Source organism: Dryas octopetala, chromosome 3, assembly GCF_963921425.1.
Source record: "Dryas octopetala chromosome 3, drDryOcto1.1, whole genome shotgun sequence".
In the NCBI taxonomy this organism is placed as follows: Eukaryota; Viridiplantae; Streptophyta; class Magnoliopsida; order Rosales; family Rosaceae; genus Dryas; species Dryas octopetala.
This window is the reverse complement of record NC_141368.1, coordinates 17,863,905-17,883,049: the sequence shown is the minus strand read 5'-3', so window position 1 is coordinate 17,883,049 and position 19,145 is coordinate 17,863,905. Positions and strand designations below refer to the sequence as shown.

The 19,145-nt window shown below is 34.6% G+C and overlaps 1 protein-coding gene across 1 annotated transcript; it reads left to right on the top strand.

Moving 5' to 3' along the window:
- Positions 1–910: 910 nt before the first annotated feature.
- Positions 911–17,288, top strand: LOC147291495 (uncharacterized). Its single transcript, XM_086235435.1, has 13 exons — positions 911–918; positions 1,000–1,085; positions 1,195–1,514; positions 2,365–2,508; positions 2,794–3,006; positions 3,328–3,438; positions 5,611–5,754; positions 12,210–12,686; positions 12,796–12,945; positions 14,089–14,193; positions 14,984–15,049; positions 15,162–15,589; positions 16,550–17,288. The coding sequence occupies exons 3-13, from the start codon at positions 1,205–1,207 to the stop codon at positions 17,186–17,188; spliced, it is 2,787 nt and encodes a 928-aa protein (XP_086091561.1). The 5' UTR covers positions 911–918; positions 1,000–1,085; positions 1,195–1,204; the 3' UTR covers positions 17,189–17,288.
- Positions 17,289–19,145: the final 1,857 nt, after the last annotated feature.

The window sequence follows — 19,145 nt, the reverse complement described above, 5'->3', positions numbered from 1 at the left end:
AACGGTCACAGAGGAGGAGGAAGCTTCCTGCAGCCTTCCTTCCTTTTTCTTCCCGCTGACACGCACCCATTCGCCTGCAGCCAAGCTTTCAAATTGGTTGATTAATCTTCTTTCAACCAACCACGCTGCGACATGTGGCGTCTCTCCCAGCAGCACAACTCCCGCTCCATGTGAGCCGAGCCGAGCCAGCCAGCCGCAAGCCGTCTCCTCCCTTCCTTCTCTCTGCAGCATCCCAAGCCGAGCCAGCCACTTGCAGCCGCTGCACCTTTGTAAATGCTATCACATGCTGCATTTGATTAATCAATTTCCCCTCCACTCAGCAAGCGACACGTGGCGCCTTCTTTCCATCTCTTTTTCACAGCAACCCAGCGCTTCTCTCCATAAATATTCTATCGATCTCCGTTAATTAGTATGTGACACCTACCTCCTGTTCTCTCCATAAATATTCTATCGATCTCAGTTAATTAGTATGTGACACCTACCTCCTCTTCACTCCATAAATATTCTATATTAATTAATATGTGTAAACTCTTTTCACAGCTGTCTCTAGCTTTTTTCCTATCCTTTCCTTATCAATCAGCACCAAAATCACCATCAGCATTAATAGAGCAGATGTAGCCAAAACAATAGCAGTGCATGTGCAGCAACAGTTTCAGCAAATAATATTTATGAAAAAGTAACATCATACAACTACTTTAGCAGCCACTTTAATTTATGAAAAAGTAAGGTAGCCTACGACAAAGTTTTTACTATTTGAATAAGACATTAGACAAGAAGGCTTTGTCTTGTTAATCTTTTCACAAGACAGTTGCCGTGGAGTCTTCTAGTCTTTTTTTTTTTTTAATTGCTGATTTGTCTCTCTATCAACGACTCTCCCGGCCACCCTTTCTCTTGTTTTTCTTTAGGGCGTTCAAAAAGGTCATCTTCTTATCCTTGTTTTTTCTCTTCTAACAGTTTTGCCACGTTTTTTTTTTAAAAAGTACAGTATTGTCTATAAAGCCTATAAATCAGGAGTTTGGCAATCAGAGAATTAAAACTTACAAGCTGCATGCGGAGCTTTTTGAAGATCTGTCCCAATTCGATCTGTGAGTAGTAGTTATAACTTATATGTTGTTTGTTTTATTATTCTTTTTTTTTTTTTTTTCATTTGCACATATGCTAGATCGACATAAATGACCTTGGATAATTTGACAGATTGAGCAATATGGCAGCTACAGTTGCCCCTAAGGCAATTGTTCTTGAAGTTCTTAACCAAAATAACTATGAAGAATGGAGTTTTCGGGTTGAAACCTACTTGTTGGCTGAAGGTCTTTGGGACGTTGTTGAATTTACCGCTAAACCTAGAGAATCAAAAGATAATTGGTGGAGGAAGAAGAATGCCAAGGCTTTGCATGCAATCCAGATTTCTTGCGGGACTGAGATGTTTTCTGTTATCAGTGGCATTAGAGAAGCCAAACTTGCATGGGAGACTTTGAAAGAATCGTTCATGCCAGGGATACTATTAAGCATTGCAGGTATCAATGTTTGGGTCCTCAGCGCTTAGGATCTCTATATCTTGAGTTTCTAATTAACATGGACAAATTATATGTGTCTTTTTTTTTTTTATAGAAAAAAATCTAAATTCAAAAAAACCCTGAAAGCCTTTCTGTTGGCTCCAAAGATCGACTACATCGATCCTCCATCGCCTCCCTCCTACTCCTTCATTGTGCCATGACAGATCTTTCATGACACGTACTATACCTCCGTTACTAGTTTAGAGGTGGAGGAGTGGGAGGAAGGGCTTTGGAGGAGGTAGTCTTTGGGCCAACCGAGAGGATTTAATTTAGTGTTTTACTGATCATTTTATTTCAAAAGACACATGGACACTTTTGATTTGTCCAAGCCAAAAGCTTATGATAAAGAGGTCATCACTGCTAAGGCCTGAAATTTGTCCCCTTGTTGGAGATTTTTTTCTTAATAAATTAAAGTTTCTCAATACCAAATTACCAATATACTAATGGATAAATAAAGCTGCCCCCCTTTGTATAGATAATCAAATCAACAAAAGTTGACCTTTTTTATTGTGGGGAAACTTGAATATTTGAAGAATACGTAATTACCAGCTATTTATATATGTCATCTCAATTGGTCATTTTTTTTGTAATATTCTTCTAGCTAGTACAGGTGAGACCTACACAAGTAGGTCCACAGTTGAGGAAATATAACTAACTGTATTCATATTTTTATGTAAATCACATTGTGCTTATAGCTAGTAGGTTAATTGAATTTGTACAAAAAGAATGAGGGAAGAAAAATATTGAGGGAATTGCTTTTCTTGCCAAACCAAAGAATTGAATGCCTAAACATCAACTTTTCCATTTTCAGACAAGAGATCTCCTCACATTGCCAATGATAATGAGCAGCCTAAGCTTGATGATGTCTCGTTATTAAGAACGACTAGCTATAGAGATCGTAAGTACAAACCGTTTGTTGTGAAGCAAAGTGCAAAAATCGTAAAATCCGGAACTGGTAATTATGTCTCTATTTTGTTTTTTTGTTTTTCTTAATTAATTAACGTGGCTGTTGCCTTTTGGCATTTTTTTTCTTCTTAATTTTCATATTTATCTTCTTCTTAGGTAGACATTTGATCAATAAGAACTTCGTATATATTGAACATGGTTGGTGGTTATGGTTAGTAGGTTAATTGAATTTGTAGAAAAAGAACAAGGGAAGAGAAATGTTGAGGGAATTGGTTTTCTTCCCCAACAAAAGAATTGATCGAATGGCGCCTAAACATCAAATTTCCATTTTCAGATAAGAGTTCTCCTCGCACTGCCAGTGATGATGGCCAGCCTGAGCTTGATGATGAACTGGTATTCCAGCCTGAGCTTGATGATGAACTGGTATTCCAGCCTGAGCTTGATGATGAACTGGTATTCCAGCCTGAGCTTGATGATGAACTGGTATTCCAAATTAAAGATCCTTTGCAAAAGGATTCTTATAAAGATTCCAGAGAATTCGAAAGTGGTAATTATGTCTCTATGCTCGTAAAGATTCGAAAATGGTAATTATGTATAAGCTATTTATATATGTCATCTCAACCGGTCATTTTTGTATATACTGTACGTACTATTCTTCTAGTACAGATTAGACCTATACAAGTAGGTCCACAATTCAGAAAATATAACTAACTTTATTCATATTTTTATGTAAATCAAAATGCGCTTATAGCTAGTAGGTTAATTGAATTTGTACAAAAATAGCAAGGGAAGAAAAAACATTGAGGGAGTTGCTTTTCTTGCCCAATTACAGAATTGAATGCCTAAACATCAAAATTTCTATTTTCAGACAAGAGATCTCCTCACATTGCTAATGATAATGGGCAGCCTGAGCTTGATGATGGCTCGTCAGTGCAAATAATAGCGACTAGTGATGAAGAAATCTTAGAATTCGAAACTGGTAATTATGTCTCTATTTTTCTTTTTCTTTTTTCTCCATTAATTAACGTGGATGCTGAGTTTTTTTTTTTAAATTTTTTCTAAGACAGAAGTTGGATCAAGAATAATTTCTTAAACATGATTGCTGAATTTTTTTGTTGGTAATTTTAAGGTCGTTGCTGGCTTTTTTTCCCCTTAATTTTCATATTTATTTTTTTTCTTAGACAGAATTTGCATCAAGAACAACTTCTTATTGTTTCACAACTATATCCCTTTTAAATATAATTTCTTTTATATGAAGTTTTTAAAAACATGGTAAATATTATGTTGGAGATTTTAAGTGGGGTGTATATATTGTATATGGATTTTAAAATACTTTTGTAGAGTTTAAAAGTCATGTGATATTCAATTAAAATGTTTAAAGACTTTTAAAAAGTATGTAAAAGTCTATATGTATTCAATTAAGAATTTTAAGGAGTCTATAAAAGTTATGTGGTATTCAATTAAGATTTTTAATGACTTTTAAAAAGTCTGTAAAAGTCTAGGTGTATTTAAAAAGTCATTGACTTTTATAAAATTCATTTAATGATGGATTTTAATAGACTTTGAAAGACTTTTATGTGTATTTTAAAGTCATTATAAATCCGACCTCTCCCCTGCGGATTTTTAAGGATTTCTATGGACTATGTAAAACTCTGTAGAATTCTGTGAAAATCTGTAAATTCTGCAAAAGTCTATCACTTAAAAAAAGTCTACAAAAGTTTATATAAATCTATATACACTACACCAATGTAAAAGTTTCACCAGAATGAGAGTTTCCTCTATATATATATATAAGGATTATAATTCTTTATTTCCATGTTTTAATGGGAGATTAATGATCTTGATGAGGAAGATGATCCTCTGGTTGCAAAACCTATTCTAGAAGAGAAACTTCCTTTAGGATATATATATATACAATTATCTATATTTATATACAGATAATTGTATAGATAATCATTATAAAGTCCACTATTGGACTCTTTATAATAATTAAACTCACCCGGCCACTTTAACCATATCATAAAAAAGCCCAATTAGTTTTAAACCTACCTTTTAAAAAAATAGGTGGTTATCTTTCTCTTTCTCTCTCTATCTCCTTCTCCGATTGAACCTTCGCTGTCAGGCGAGTAAGGTCGATGAGACCACAACCAAACTCCTCCCCTCTCTCTTTCGTGACAACCTTTCACCTTCTACTCTACTTATCTCTCTATATCTGCCTATTTCTCTCTCTCTCTCTCTCTCTCTCTCTCTCTCTCTCTCTCTCTTTTCTCTTCACTATAAGCCATTGTTAGTGCCTTGAGGTCCCAATCGGAGTTTGTCAATCGCCAATCTGGAAGTACGCGCTAGCCTCGATCCAGATTTGAATTTATTGAATCGCTGATTTGGAGGTGCTATGCTGATCTGTCTATTTCTCTCTCTCTCTCTCTCTCTCTCTCTCTCTCTCTCTCTCTCTCTCTCTCTCTCTCTCTCTTTCTCTCTCTCTATTCTCTTCACTATAACCCATTGCAAGAGCCTTGAGGATCTAGATCAGAATTTGTCAACCACCGATCTGGAAGTACCAGCGGGTTTCGATATCTGATTTGTTGAATTACAGATCTGGAGGTAGCCGATTGTTACTAGCAAAAATGATTTGTAACTGTTGAAATTAGGATTTTTTACTCCAAAACTTGAATTTTTGTGTTTTATATTTGTTTATGCTCTTTTTTGACAATTTTATGCATGATAAAGACAAGATTTATATAAGTTGCCTTGTTTTGGGTGTTGTTGCATAGTGAGAATAATCACTGTTGAACAGTAACTATAATTGTCACTGTGGAACAATGGCAATTCTCCTAACACAGAAAAAAATAAGTGGTGTGTATTGGGCTTCGTGCCCAGTACGTTTTTTCACGTGATTTCATTAAAGTGAATTGCATTGAGACCTGATTTTTTATAGTGGGCATTCAAAAAAGCCTATTTTCTATAATGGACTTTAAAAGAAAAAATAAACTTATAATTGTATTCATATTTTTAAGTAAATCATATCATGCTTATGGCTAGTAGGTTAGCTGAATTTGTACAAAAAGAACAAGGGAAGAAAAATATTGAGGGAATTGCTTTTCTTCCCCAACAAAAGAATTGAATGGCTAAAAATCAAAATTTCCATTTTCAGACAAGAGATCACCTCCCAATTCCAATGATGATGGGCAACCTGAGCTTGATGATGGGCTGTCATTTCAAAGTAAAGATCATAAGTACAAACCGAATGTTGATTTGCTAAGGGATTTTGATCAAGAAACCAGAGAATTCAAAAATGGTATTTATGTTTCTATCCCGATAGAGATGTTTTTTACTTTATTTTTCAATATTAACTAGCCCTTGGAGGTCACAAGTACAATATTAACTACATGTTTGATGCATATAATTGAATTGGATAGACTAAAAAGCTAAATTCATGTGTATTGAAGGAAGAATTTTCTAACTTGAAGGAAGAAGATGAATTAGTCATAAGGGAAACTTATCCCTTCTAATCCTTCCAAAAAATAGTGGGATTAGGGGATAAGTTTCATCTTATAGCTAATTCATCTCTATCCCATCTTTTTCTTTCAAGTTAGAAAATACTTTCTATATTCTTCATTGAATACACATGAATGTAGCTATTAATTTAACCTATCCAATCCAGTTTCATACATGCATCAAACAAGGCCTAAGAATATATGTTATTTCTGAAAGCATTGGAGTTTTGAAACTTTTCCTGTGTTTGTTAGAGAAATTTTTCTCAATAAAAAGTTTCTCAATACCAATTCAATATACCAATGCATAATTTTTCTCAATAACAAAGCTTGATCATAATCTCTTTTTCTTTTTTAGATTGCTTGATCATAATCAATTTCAAGTCAACGAAAAGTTGAATCTAATATACAATATGGTACCTTTGGCATTCCTTTCGTTCTTAATAATTAAAAGCATCAATCAGCTAATAGTTTTGTCCATAATTTAACCAAAAAAAAAAAAAAATCAGCTAATAATAAAAGTCTTTAAAATATATATATTTTTTTCTTTTTTGGTAATCAATGATTCTCTTTTTGTTCTATGGGTTCTCCTGCTCTCATGCGTGCTAATGGACTTTCCAGGTTACCTCAGCACAAGTTCTTTTGTTTTGATTGGTTTAGTAATTTCTATGCGGGGTTTTGGAAGCAAATTTTTTTTTTTTAATTTTTGCCGAGGTTGTCATTTTTTTTTTTTTTTTTAAAACTAAGAGTCTAAGATTTATTGAAACCAATATAGAAAAAATAATAATAAATTGTTGGGCAACTATTTTTGGATTTTTGTGGAGGCTAATCTGCTTGGTTTTGGCAACTATATATCTGTGCAAATTGGTATTGGCAATCATTTTTGGATTATGAATATTATGTATGGTTTTTTTACGAGTTACCCACTTGGATTATAGCCCCGTTTACACTTCATCATTCAAGTTAAAAATTAAATCAATCTGCCATGTGAATTTTAAAAAATTTGCAATGTCACACCTTTATTCAATTCCGTCAACTTTTTTGTAAAAAATAAGGGAAGAATTTACAAACGGGATACATACTTTGATAGTTGTTTCATTTCAGGATATTAATTTTGATTCGTGTTAAAAAAAGACACATACTTTTATTTTATGTCAATTAAGGACCCTATTTTATTTCAATTTTGGTCTGACGTTAGACCTATCAAAACTCTACAAAATTTAGCAAACTTATACTTGATTTAAAGTTATGCATCTCCTCTTTACAACCAAATAAAGATCATTCAAATCGAACATATACAACTCTAGATAATTGGCCCAAAAGTAGGGAAGATCATTCAAATCGAACATCTACAACTTCAGATAATTGGCCCAAATGTAAGGTATCCGAAACAATCCAATCGGACCTCTGGAAAAAAATTTAGAAAATCGGACAGTTTCGAGTACCCTACTTTGGGGCCGATTATCTGAAGTTGTAGAGATCCGATTTGAGTGATTTTTATATGGTTGTAAAGAGGAGATGCATATCTTTAAACCCAGTATAATTTTTCTGAGTTTGGTGAAGTTTTGATGGGTCCAACGTCTGGCCAAAGTTAAGATAAAAACTGAAAAAAAAAAATATGGTTCTTAATTGACACAAAATGAAAGTATGTGTCATTCATTAACATAAATCAAAATTAATGTCTTGAAATGAAACAAATATCAACATATGTGTCCTGTTTATAAATTTTTTTCAAAAAATAATCACGTGCAACACATGCCCCATTTTTTCAGAGATTTTTTTGTCATTCCAAACCTAATCTCCATCTCCATCGCCACCACCAATCTCCAGCCCCACCCCAACCTCTCTCTCTCTCTCTCTCTCTCTCTCTCTCTCTCTCCCTCATTTCATTCAATATCCTTCTCTCCCCTTTCATTCAATATCCTTTGTATGTTCCAAATATCAGTGGTGCAACAACCAGTTCCTCATCATCCTTTGAGCAACAACAACAATTTGAGGCTGCTGTGAATCGCAAGAGAGACCTCGTTACATCACTGGCCAATGGAAGCTTCTACCCTCCCCATCTTCCCAACAAAAACAGCCTACCTCCCAAACCCAAATACCCAATATTCTCGCCATCGAATCAAGCCCATCGCCCACCACCCGCACCGCCGCTGCCGCATAGGATTTCAACGATTCACAATTAGATCCCATATATTTTCCTCTGAATCACAATTAATTAGATCCGATTCCCTTCCAACGGCCCAGAAGCTTGAGATGTCCTTCTCTTCACCAATCTCTTTTGATGAGCTCTCACCACCTACTTCACTTTGATCACAAAATGAAGAAATCTCTTCAACAGGCATTGGAGGTGCTGATGGGATCTCCTTCTTCCCAATTAATCCCGAAATTTCATCAGAGAATAAAGATTCTACACTCTCATTTTATTTAGATAATAAAAAGGCTATCCTTTAATTTTACTTAAAGACAAATAAGGGTAAAAATATTTTATTATATTTATTGAATGCTAGTTTTTTTTTCCCATATCCGAAGAATTGCCGTTGTTCTTGTGCAAAAAAACCCAGAAACAACAATTTTTTTTTTTGAACGCCATGTTTTTTTTCTTCTCTACATTTTTTTAAAAAAATCCCAACTAGATTATTTATTGCCACTGTCAAACAGTAGCTATTTTTACTATGAAAAAAAACTCAAAAACAAGGCAACTTGTACAAAATCATATACCTACTTACATATTGTTACTGCTTATCAGTAACAATCATAGTCTCACTTACATATTGTTACTCCCAAACAGTAATAAACATAGTCTCACTTACATATTGTTACTGACAACCAAGGAATAAAATTTCGGGTTTCGAAGAAATTTCGATGGAAATTTCGATGGAAATTTCGACGAAAATTTCGAAATTTTTTAAATTTCGACAAAAATTAGACAGAAACGATGGAAATTGGTATCAAAATACGAAAATTTTGAATGAAACTTTACCATATGTTTATTTAACATATTATCTACTACATTGATAAAAAATATTGAAAAAATCAAATTATATAATAGGTTTCATGTGATATAAAATGAATATAATGTGCGCTGGAAGTAAATACTGTTAAATAAAATTAGTATAATGAATAAATGAAATTTGTATATTCTTTATACTTTATAATCTATACACTAAAACTTAATACTAAACTTTATATACTCTATATACCCTGATACTCTTTATATTCTATAATCTATATATTAAACTTATATACTCTAAATTTTTTGGGATATAGTATAAGATATTAAGATTTGGGCTCTTTAAAATATTTTTAATTATTTTATATATAAAAATGTATTATGATTTAGGTTTTCAAAATAACTAAATAAAACTCCAAAAGAGCCAAACGAAACCCCAAACTCTTTTTTTTCTTTTCAATAGTCCAAATACCCCAAACTCCAATCAACCTTGAACCCTTTTTTTTTTTTTTTTCTTTTCTTTTTTTCTTTTCTTTTCTTTTCTTTTTTTCTCTTTTCTTTTTCTTTTCTTTTTTTTCTTTTTCTTTTCTTTCCTTTTTCCTTTCTTTCCTTTCTTTTCTTTCCTTCTTCTTCTTCTTGCCGTGACTCTCTCCCAGCCAACCACTTCCACTGTGTCGCACAGCACATATGACAATGATCTCTCTTATCTCTCCTCCCTCTCCTGCAGTCATGCGCCAATCTCTTTCTCCCATCCTAATCTGATCTTCTCTCTCTTCCCTCTCTTCTCCTCTTCTCTCTCTTCTCTCCCTTCTCTATCATCCCTCCATGGCTGGGTTTGTAACAAGAGATGGCCGCCAGATCTGGGTTTGTAACAAGGAGAAGACAGATCTGACAGAGATGGCCGCCAGCAAGGAGAAAGCAGATCGAGACATGGCTGGGCTGAGCGAAATTTTGTCGAAATTTCGCGAAATTATTGAATTTCGGCGAAATATGATCGAAAATTTGATGAATTAGTGCTAAAATTTCCATATCCCTAAAAAACGAAATTTTCGGCGAAATTTCGCCGAAAATTTCAAAATTTAATTAACTCCTTGCTGACAACCACAGTCTCACTTAAATATTGTTACTGCGTGACAGTAACAATCATAGCCCCCACTTACATATTGTTACGGATAAGCAGTAACAATCATAGCTCCACGTACATATTGTTACGGATAAACAGTAACAATCATAGCCCCACTTACATATTGTTACGGATAAACAGTAACAATCATAGGCTACACTTACATATTGTTACTGATAAGCAGTAACAATCATAGCACCCATTTAGATATTCAAAGTATACAAACAAGCAACTTTAGGTCCTCTAAGATTTAAAATTGAAATTGAAATTAACTAATTAGGACAGTTCGATTTTAGTTTTTGGAGAGCCTATAGTAATAAACTATGAAACACTTAAATTGTAACTTAAGCAAAACAAAGCTGCACTAACATAGCTCCAAATTTAAGCTTGATTTCGTATTGTCTGCATAAGTCAAACTAAAAGTAATGACTTCCCTAGATCATAAGAGAAAGCATAAAACTTATAGAATTCACACATGAAATGGAAAAAGTACTTAACCCCAGCCACAGTGACATGGACCCTTATTCAGGCCCAGACGTCTTAAGTACAGCATTGGACACTATCTTTCAATTGCAACATGCAACAACCTCCAATTGATTCTGCATATGGCTTTCACTGTAACAGGTAAATGAAACTATCGAATATCATTTAGCTTGTCATAGATCAAAGATAGCTGGGAACTCAAACACTTTTTTCAAGGCAAGGATATCAAATTCTAACAAGGTTATCCAAAAACAGATCCCAAAAAATAATAATTGTGCTAATTTCGTATTGAACAAAAATTATTTTTATTTCGATGTAACCCTTTAACCAAATGCAAGGCAGAAATGATCTTTTGGTCTCTTCTATAAAATGTATGGAGCATAAATATGATAAGAATTAAGCAAAACAACTAGAACATTTAGTTCCTCAAAGTAATCAAAAAAGTGTGAAGCAGTTTAGATTCAATATAAACCATGAATTTGCATAAAATGATGAAACATCGGTGCCTGATCTATGAATTCAATCTAGAAAAACTGGTGCCTTGTCTTGGAGAAGAGTTATATCCCTAAAAATCTTAGAGGGCCTAGAATTTTTTATAAGCAATAGAAACCATGAATTCATTTAAAAGACTTTTTACCAGCAAAGTTTAGAATAAAGAATGTGAATCATAGAGCACAAAACAAGTTTGATGTAATGCTTCAACATAAAAAACATAAATAAATAAATAGATATTGAATTAATTAATAAAAAATAAACCAAAATCACATACAAGATTTAGTAACTTAAGAACAAACCTCCTCCGCCGTCGATTCGCCACCGTGGCTGGGCTGGGTGGATGAGCGATCGGACGGTACCGTCGTGATCAGAACGGCAAGAGGAACAAATCCGATAGGTCCGGTGCCTCGTCGTGGTCGGAAGAAGAAAATCGTCGCTAGAGTTGACTTTCGGTTTTCTCGTCGTTCTGTGGCCGTCGGTGACTGAATGGACGATCGGAGGCCATGAGAAGGAAGAGGAGGAAGAGGCAAGCACGGGGAGGTGGGTCTCACTGGACGGCGATGCATCGAGGAGAGAGATCGAGAAAGTGACGGTGAGGAGAGAGAAATGAGAGAGGAAGTGGGAGAGAGACGGAGGGACAGACGGAAAATGTATGGAAAATTAAAACGTGGATCGGGCATAAGAAAATTTGGGTCAGAAGAAAATCAAGTGGACTCGCTGAGAAGCCTAATTAAGAAGGTGGACTATATAGGAATTAGGTAACCCAAATTGGGGTTATTAGTAATTATCTTTAATTCATATGATACATGTCAAACATGTTTTTTTTTTTTTTTTAATAATAGAAAATTAACCTACAAAGACTAAAATACCCTTATTTTTAACGAAAATATTGATAGACTTGGACGGAGGTTGTACATTGCAAATTTTTTTAAATTAAGGTGGCAGATTGATTCAATTTTTAATTCGGGTGGTGAAGTGCAAATAAAGTCATAATCCAGGTGGGTAACTTGTAAAAAATGCCTATTATGTTTTTGCAATCTAACAGTATGACTGCTATTACGTACAATTTTTTTTTTTTTCAAATATTGTGCACAGATGATGCAAAAAAATAGTTTGGTCAAGTATTTATGTTTGGGTTGTTGAATATTGTTAATTTGCTATGCACTATGCCAACACCACCTAAGCATGAAATATTCCATTTTCAGACGAGACATCCATCAACATCTTCATGAATTATGTGAAACGTGGTAATTGGAATTCGGCAGAAACGTTTCTTACCAAAAATGGTGATGCAGTAAGAGCAAGAAACCCATTATACATAAAGGAAGCTCTTCGGGTAGCAATCGAGAGGCATGCGCCCGAAGAGCTTGTCATAAAGTTGGTGGACTTGATGACAAAGGAAGACTTGGAAATAAATGATGAATCTGGTTTAAATGTTTTTGCTTATGCTTTGCATGAAGGACTCACCCAAATAGTCATTCACATGGCTAAAAAGAACAACAACCTACCTACCATGCGCCTTCCTCCCGAGGATATGATTCCAGTTCTCGTGGCTGCTTTTTTTGACCACTGGGAAATGGCTGTACGTCTCTATTTGCTCACTCCACTCCCTGTTCTAATGCCCGAGAATGGCCGTGATGGCGCTCACCTTATTTCCCAGAGTTTGTCTACCAAACAATATGGTAAGAGTTCAAATATAAGTATATAACCAATTACTGTAATCAATTATTATCAGCCCCCTCTTTAAATATTTTGTCATATAATTCTTCTGTTTTACTCTATTACATACAGATATTGCATGGAATTTAATTCATCGTTGTCCAAAATTGGCCGTTGCTAGAGACTACCTCGGACGTTCCCCTTTAAATGTATTGGCTGGCTTGCATTTTGGTTTCTTCAGTGGAGTGCGACTCAAATTCTGGCAAAAATGGATCTATGATTGTGAGTATTGTACATTTGCTTTGACCTTGATATTAAGGGCCGTTTGGTTCTCAAAATTGATTTATTGGGAAATCAATTCCTTTGCATTTCCTATGGGAAAGGGAATGTGAAATTTCCTTTTCTGTGTTTGGTAAGCTTAGAAAAGTAAACTAAGAATTTGAAGCAATAAATGCTGTGTTTGGTCAGTTTTTCAATTGTTCCCTAATCTATTATTTATTTTGAAATAATAGCAGAGTTAGTTTTGTCTAAAAATAAGTAATATTTGTTTTCCCCCCCCAATAAGGGTATTAGATTCCTTTGGACTAAGAATTGATTTCCCTTCCGTGTACTTACCAAACATGGGAATGAAATTGATTTTTCATTCCCAGGCCTCCAAAATTTGAACCAAACGGGCCCTAAGTTTAGTATTTATAAATATCCTAAATTTTAGAGACAACCCATATCAATAATTCTCTCTGCAAGACGTCCGCACTTTTTTTTTTTTACGGACGCTCGGCATTAAGCACTCGGTGGTACATTTTTGCTTGAGCGCTCAACACTGGTTTGTCGGCTTTATGTTAGATTTTAACTCTGGGTTTTAGGCGCGGCCTAAAATTTGAGAGTTAGATGAGCATCCACAAGCCTCATCTACACCTTAGAAGGATATTAGATGAACATGTACCTTATACCCTCAAAAAAGGGGAAGCAGAAGTAGCGGCAACCGCTTGTTTTAGCGCTCGGCTATTAGAAAAAAAAATAAAAAAAATGTTGCCGAGCGCTTAGGGATGGATATTCGAGAAAAAAAATACGGATGCATCTGACTTAGAGAAAAATTCGAACCCATAAATCTTTAGGACATGAATATAAATACAAGGGCATGCAAAGGTTTCGTACCTTAAAAAAAGATACTGCTCTTTGACCAACTTCACTCATTTTTTTTATCACATTTTTTATAATGTTGTTTATTTTAAGAAGTAAAATCAACATTTGAGTTTAAATGTTAGGTTTTCACTGTCAGATTTTTGGGAATGGATCCCAAAATTATAATTTTTCAAAATTTGTTAGTCAAATCATAATGTCACATAAATTGATAAAAGAATTTGGCTATATTGCATGGTCCTTAGTTTAACGATAGGGGCGGGTAATTGTGTTCTTTCTTCATAGGTATATACATAGACCCCAGTCCTCCCCCCAAGATTGATATTCGCCTCGTAAATCGATTTGATTCGGAAGTTGACAATGGTAATCGAAGGACTCGCATTTTCTCAGGTATGTCGCAACATTGAAATTTAATCTTTTGAAATGTTTTCGTCTTGTTCTTCCTTTTCAATTATGCATTTTTTTTTAACCCTATATAAAGTAACGGAAAAAAAATGCACTAATTAATTAATTAATTAATTTGATTCTTATTATGATCTACAATAAATGAACACTGATGATAGCATAGTTTTTTTTTTTGTTTAAAGTTTTTTAGTTTTTCCTTGATAAGGTTAGTCGATCATAGGCTTGTTTAATTAATCCTAGCCCATACAATTTTGTATACCTAGATCGATCCATCTCTTTTTTATTTTTTTATTAAAAAAGAGAAAGATCGAACTTAAGTACATAGGCTAGGAAAATTTCTCCGGCCCTTCTAATTAGGCTATCCCACCAACTACTGATCCATTTGTATTTGAGAGTTCTTATATGTATGTGTAGTTTTTATTCAGGGTAATCTTGAAAAAGTGGCCTTGACACCCATATATTAAATATCCATTTTAAAAATTTAAGCTATTATGTGAAGTGACTTAATGAGTGTTTGCTTTATTAGATAGATACTTAGTCCACTAGTGCTCAACATTAACTACATGTGATAGCCTCCCATATGTCAATCCACGTGCCACTAAGGATCAAAGTAAAATTAAGAATTGTATATATAAATAAAATTTATGTATAGGCCAGCACTGTAGTATTTTTATTTCTTTTTTGTTTTGTTTTGATCATGATGTATGTATATCATGTATGTAATTAAAATATTCTTTGAAAAGCTTTTGCCAACATATTTGAATTCATAATGCAGTTATGGGTTTATTACGACGACTTGTTATGAAGCTCAGACGACTTGTTATGAAGCTCAAACTTTTGGGTATGCGCGCTGCATCTACATTAATTGTATATTTTGTTTCTATTTTTGTTTTAATTATAAATTCCTTAAATTATTTTGCTAATTAAGGTTGTTTAATTTTATGTTAATTTAGGAATCAATGACATATATGAAATGAAATTGATGCATACCCGATCTCTGGAATTTCTACGTTCCATGCGTGAAATTGCAAAAATTGGAAATTGTGATGAAATGCAGCACAAATTCATTGAAGCAGCAATCTTCCAAGCTGTAGAACGGGGACATGTTGAGTTTATCATCCACATGTGTAAAGCAGATCCACACCTTCTATGGACCACTGATGGAAAAGAAAGGAACATCTTTCGATATGCCATTAATTGTCGCCAAGAAAAAGTTTATAACTATATGCATAGGCTTGATAAAGTTGACTTCAATCGTATTACAAATTCTGCAGATAAGTTTAACAATAGTATTCTACATGAAGCTGCGAATTTATCCACACAGCTTAGACAAATCCAAGGTGCACCTTTGCAAATGCAAAGAGAACTACAATGGTTCAAGGTTAGTATTTCTCACCATATATATATATATATATATATCATCTAGGGATTAATGCAATTTAACTCCTAAGACTATTACACTTGTATCAATTTGGTTCTCAGATTTTTAATTTTAAAAATTAAGGATTGTAACTTTTTCAATTTTGTCAATTGAGGTTATTTCGTCAATTTACACATCTTCCATCCAAATTTAGCGGGAAATAAAAGAGGGAAAAATGGTGAATGAGAGAAAAATGGTAAGATCTAAATAGAATTGACCATTTTGCCCTAAAAAAGGACCCTACGTGATTGGCACATGGTGCTATGCAAATGAAAATTTGGATGAAAAATGTGTAAATTAACGGAATTAATAACCTCAATTGGCAAAATTGAAAAAGTCTGTCGTTAATTTTATAAATTAGAAGTTTGAGAACAAAACTGATACAAATGTAATAGTCTAGGGAGCAAAATGACATTAATCTCTCATCTATATTATTAAGAGAATTCACATTGACAATTTCACATAGGAAATCTGAAAAATATCCTTGTTATTTTGAGAAATTATAATAATAGATTAAAAAATTACAGATAATATGGTAATTATGTACATATTATCTCACATTAACCAATCAATCTCATTTAATAAAAAGGACTTCCTTTTAAATCTCTATATATATAACGTGTGTGGAATTTATATATCTAGGAATATATAGAAAAGAAATCATGATATATATATATATATATATATGTTTTATTTAAGGGTTTTTTTTTTTTTCAAATTTGGTACTTAAATTTTAACCCGTGTCTCAAAGTGATATTGAACTTTTGGACTTTAATTACTGTCACTAACTTAGCTCCCGTATTTGCACTTGTTTGGGTTACGTGGCTTTCCAAAGCCCAAATGCTCAAGGATACAGTAGGAAGAGAGTGTTACTTAATTCGTTGTCTTATATCTAAGAGCATGTTTTTTAATGAAATGCAGGAGGTGGAGAGTATTGTACCTTCACACATACATGAAGCTACAAATTTTACTGATCGTATGACACCACGGGAATTATTTACCAAAAACCATGAAAAATTAATGAAGGAGGCAGAAATTTCAATGAAAGAGACAGCAACTTCTTGTACAGTTATAGGTGCTCTCATTGTTACGATCATGTTTGCTGCAGCCTTCACAGTTCCTGGTGGAAACAATGGAGATACAGGTGCTCCCATATTCTTAAATAAAACCCTATTTAGGGTTTTTATAGTTTCAGTTGCTATATCCCTTTTTTCTTCCTTAACTTCAGTCATAATATTCTTGGGACTCCTCACATCACGTTATTCAGAAGATGATTTCCTCATGTCTTTACCCACAAAAATGATAATAGGCCTTACCACCCTTTTTCTTTCTATCACCACCATGATGATTGCCTTTTCTTCCACCATTTTCATTATGCTTCATGAACAATCTTTGAATATTGTTATTACAGTCATTTCGATTGCTTGGGTTCCAATCATCTCATTTGTTTGGATGCATTTTTCCCTCTTTTTTGAGACTTCCATTTCTACTTACGGGAAAGGACTATTTGACAAGAAAAAAGGCAAACGTTGGTATGAAATTATTGATGGTACCGAGTGATGTTTATGTTTAAATAGCTTGCCACTTTTTAGAAAACTTTTATACAATGTGTACTTGTATCAGATCCTATAATAAAAATTTACATTTTGGCGGAGTTACATTTGAAAGTTGATGATGACGTACAAGTGATAATCAGAACAATGTTGTCACTGCAAGTCTGCAAGACTTCTAGGTCCAAATTAACAATATGGTAAGAATGGAGGATGCCTTATTGGAACAGTGAGGAGATTTTATTCAAAACTTGTGATTAGGTACTAACTAGATATTAATTTACTGGTTTTTGTTTTTTCGATATTTCTTGAAGGACATTGAGTTTTCTTTTATGGTGCGTTTGGATGAAGTAGTTTGAAATTACTAAGGAATTCACAAATGACGGAATTTAAAACGATGTGATTTAAAATTCTAGAATATGTAGATTCTCTTGTTTGGATAACATGTAAACATAATAGAGTTTAAGTACGGAATTTATGGTAGTTTTAATTTTTGATGCATCAATTCAAAAGAGTGATGGTGATGGTGATGGTGATGGTGACAACAATAAAAATGATGTTTATGGTGAGTTGACCATATTGGTAGGGGTGATGGCCCACAAGCGGTGGGAGAATTGGTGGTGGCTAAAATTGGGGTGTTGGCGGTGGCGGTGGCGGTGGTGGTGGTGGTGGTCGTGATGGTGGTGGCGGCGGTGACGTTGATGGTGGTGACGGTGATGATGGTGGTGGTGGTGGTGGTGACGGTGACGGTGATGGTGATGGTGGTGGTGGCGGCGACGGTGGTGCGCGGTCTAGGTGTTGGTGGTGGCGGCAGCGGCAGCGGCAGCGGGGGTGGTGGCGGGGGTGACGGTGATGGTGGTGGCGGTGGTGGTGGTGGTGGTGATGGTGGTGGCGGCGATGACGGTGATGGTGGTGACGGTGATGATGGTGGTGGTGGTGGTGGTGGTGATGGTGACGGTCATGGTGATGGTGGTGGTGGCGGTGATGGTGGTGTGCTGTCTAGGTGTTGGTGGTGGTGGCGGTGGCGGCAGCGGCAGCGGGGGTGGTGGCGGGGGTGGTGGTGTTAGTGGTGGTGACATTGGCGGTAGTGGTGGTAGTGTCGACATGGTCGGCACGACTTATTTTTCTTTTGTAAAAATTAGAATTTTGAAAATGACACAAATTTAGGTGAAATTTAAAGTTGGAATTTACAGCCTTCAAATCCCAAGTTTTTTTCCACCTAGAATTTACAAAATTCTGTATTTATTGACCCAAACAAGGAAATTAGAACATGTAATTTCTTAAATGCTGAGTTTTGTTTAAATTCCGAGTTTTTTTCCTCCATTCAAACACACCATTATGTTGGTTTCATAGTGTTGTTTGATGTCTTGAAGGACATTGTTAAATTATTATTTTACTATTTTGCCTTTATTTTATTAGATTATCTTAGGGGCTGTTTGGGAGTGCTTCTGTAGGAACCACTTTTACTCAGTAGTGTTTTTGTTAGAAAAACATAAATTTTTTTGAAAAAATTTTAAGTGCTTCTTGTTAATGTATTTGGAAGCACTTGCTGAGGAAGCACCTACCATGTGCTTCCTCAAATAGTGCTTCCAAATGCTTTTATAACACAAAAACGCTTTTAATTTTTTTTTTATTACCAAATATAAGTAAAAACGTTATTGACTATTTGAAAGCGTTTTTAAGATTTCTAAAAATACTGTTAAACAAGCCCTTAATGTAGTCTCTTTTGAATAGGATTATAGAGGGTGTTTTTTTTTTTTTGTACAAAGGGGCCGAAGCCCAAGGAAAAAAAAAATAAAGAAAGAAGCTAGACTACAACTGCTCTAGGCCTAGAGAGACCCAAAACATCATCAAACAGCTACAGCAGCAGGAGGGTCAGCAAGCCATTGCACACCCACACCAGCAGACTTAGACAAACTAGCCAAGCAACCAGCAACATAATTTTGCTCACGAAAGATATGGTTGAC

Coding starts and splice junctions, on each gene's coding strand:
- LOC147291495 (XM_086235435.1), top strand. CDS start 1,205: ATGGCAGCTACAGTTGCCCCTAAGGCAATTGTTCTTGAAGTTCTTAAC. Junction 3,007..3,327: donor TTCCAGAGAATTCGAAAGTG/GTAATTATGTCT, acceptor TTCTATTTTCAG/ACAAGAGATCTCCTCACATT. Junction 12,687..12,795: donor TTTGTCTACCAAACAATATG/GTAAGAGTTCAA, acceptor TATTACATACAG/ATATTGCATGGAATTTAATT.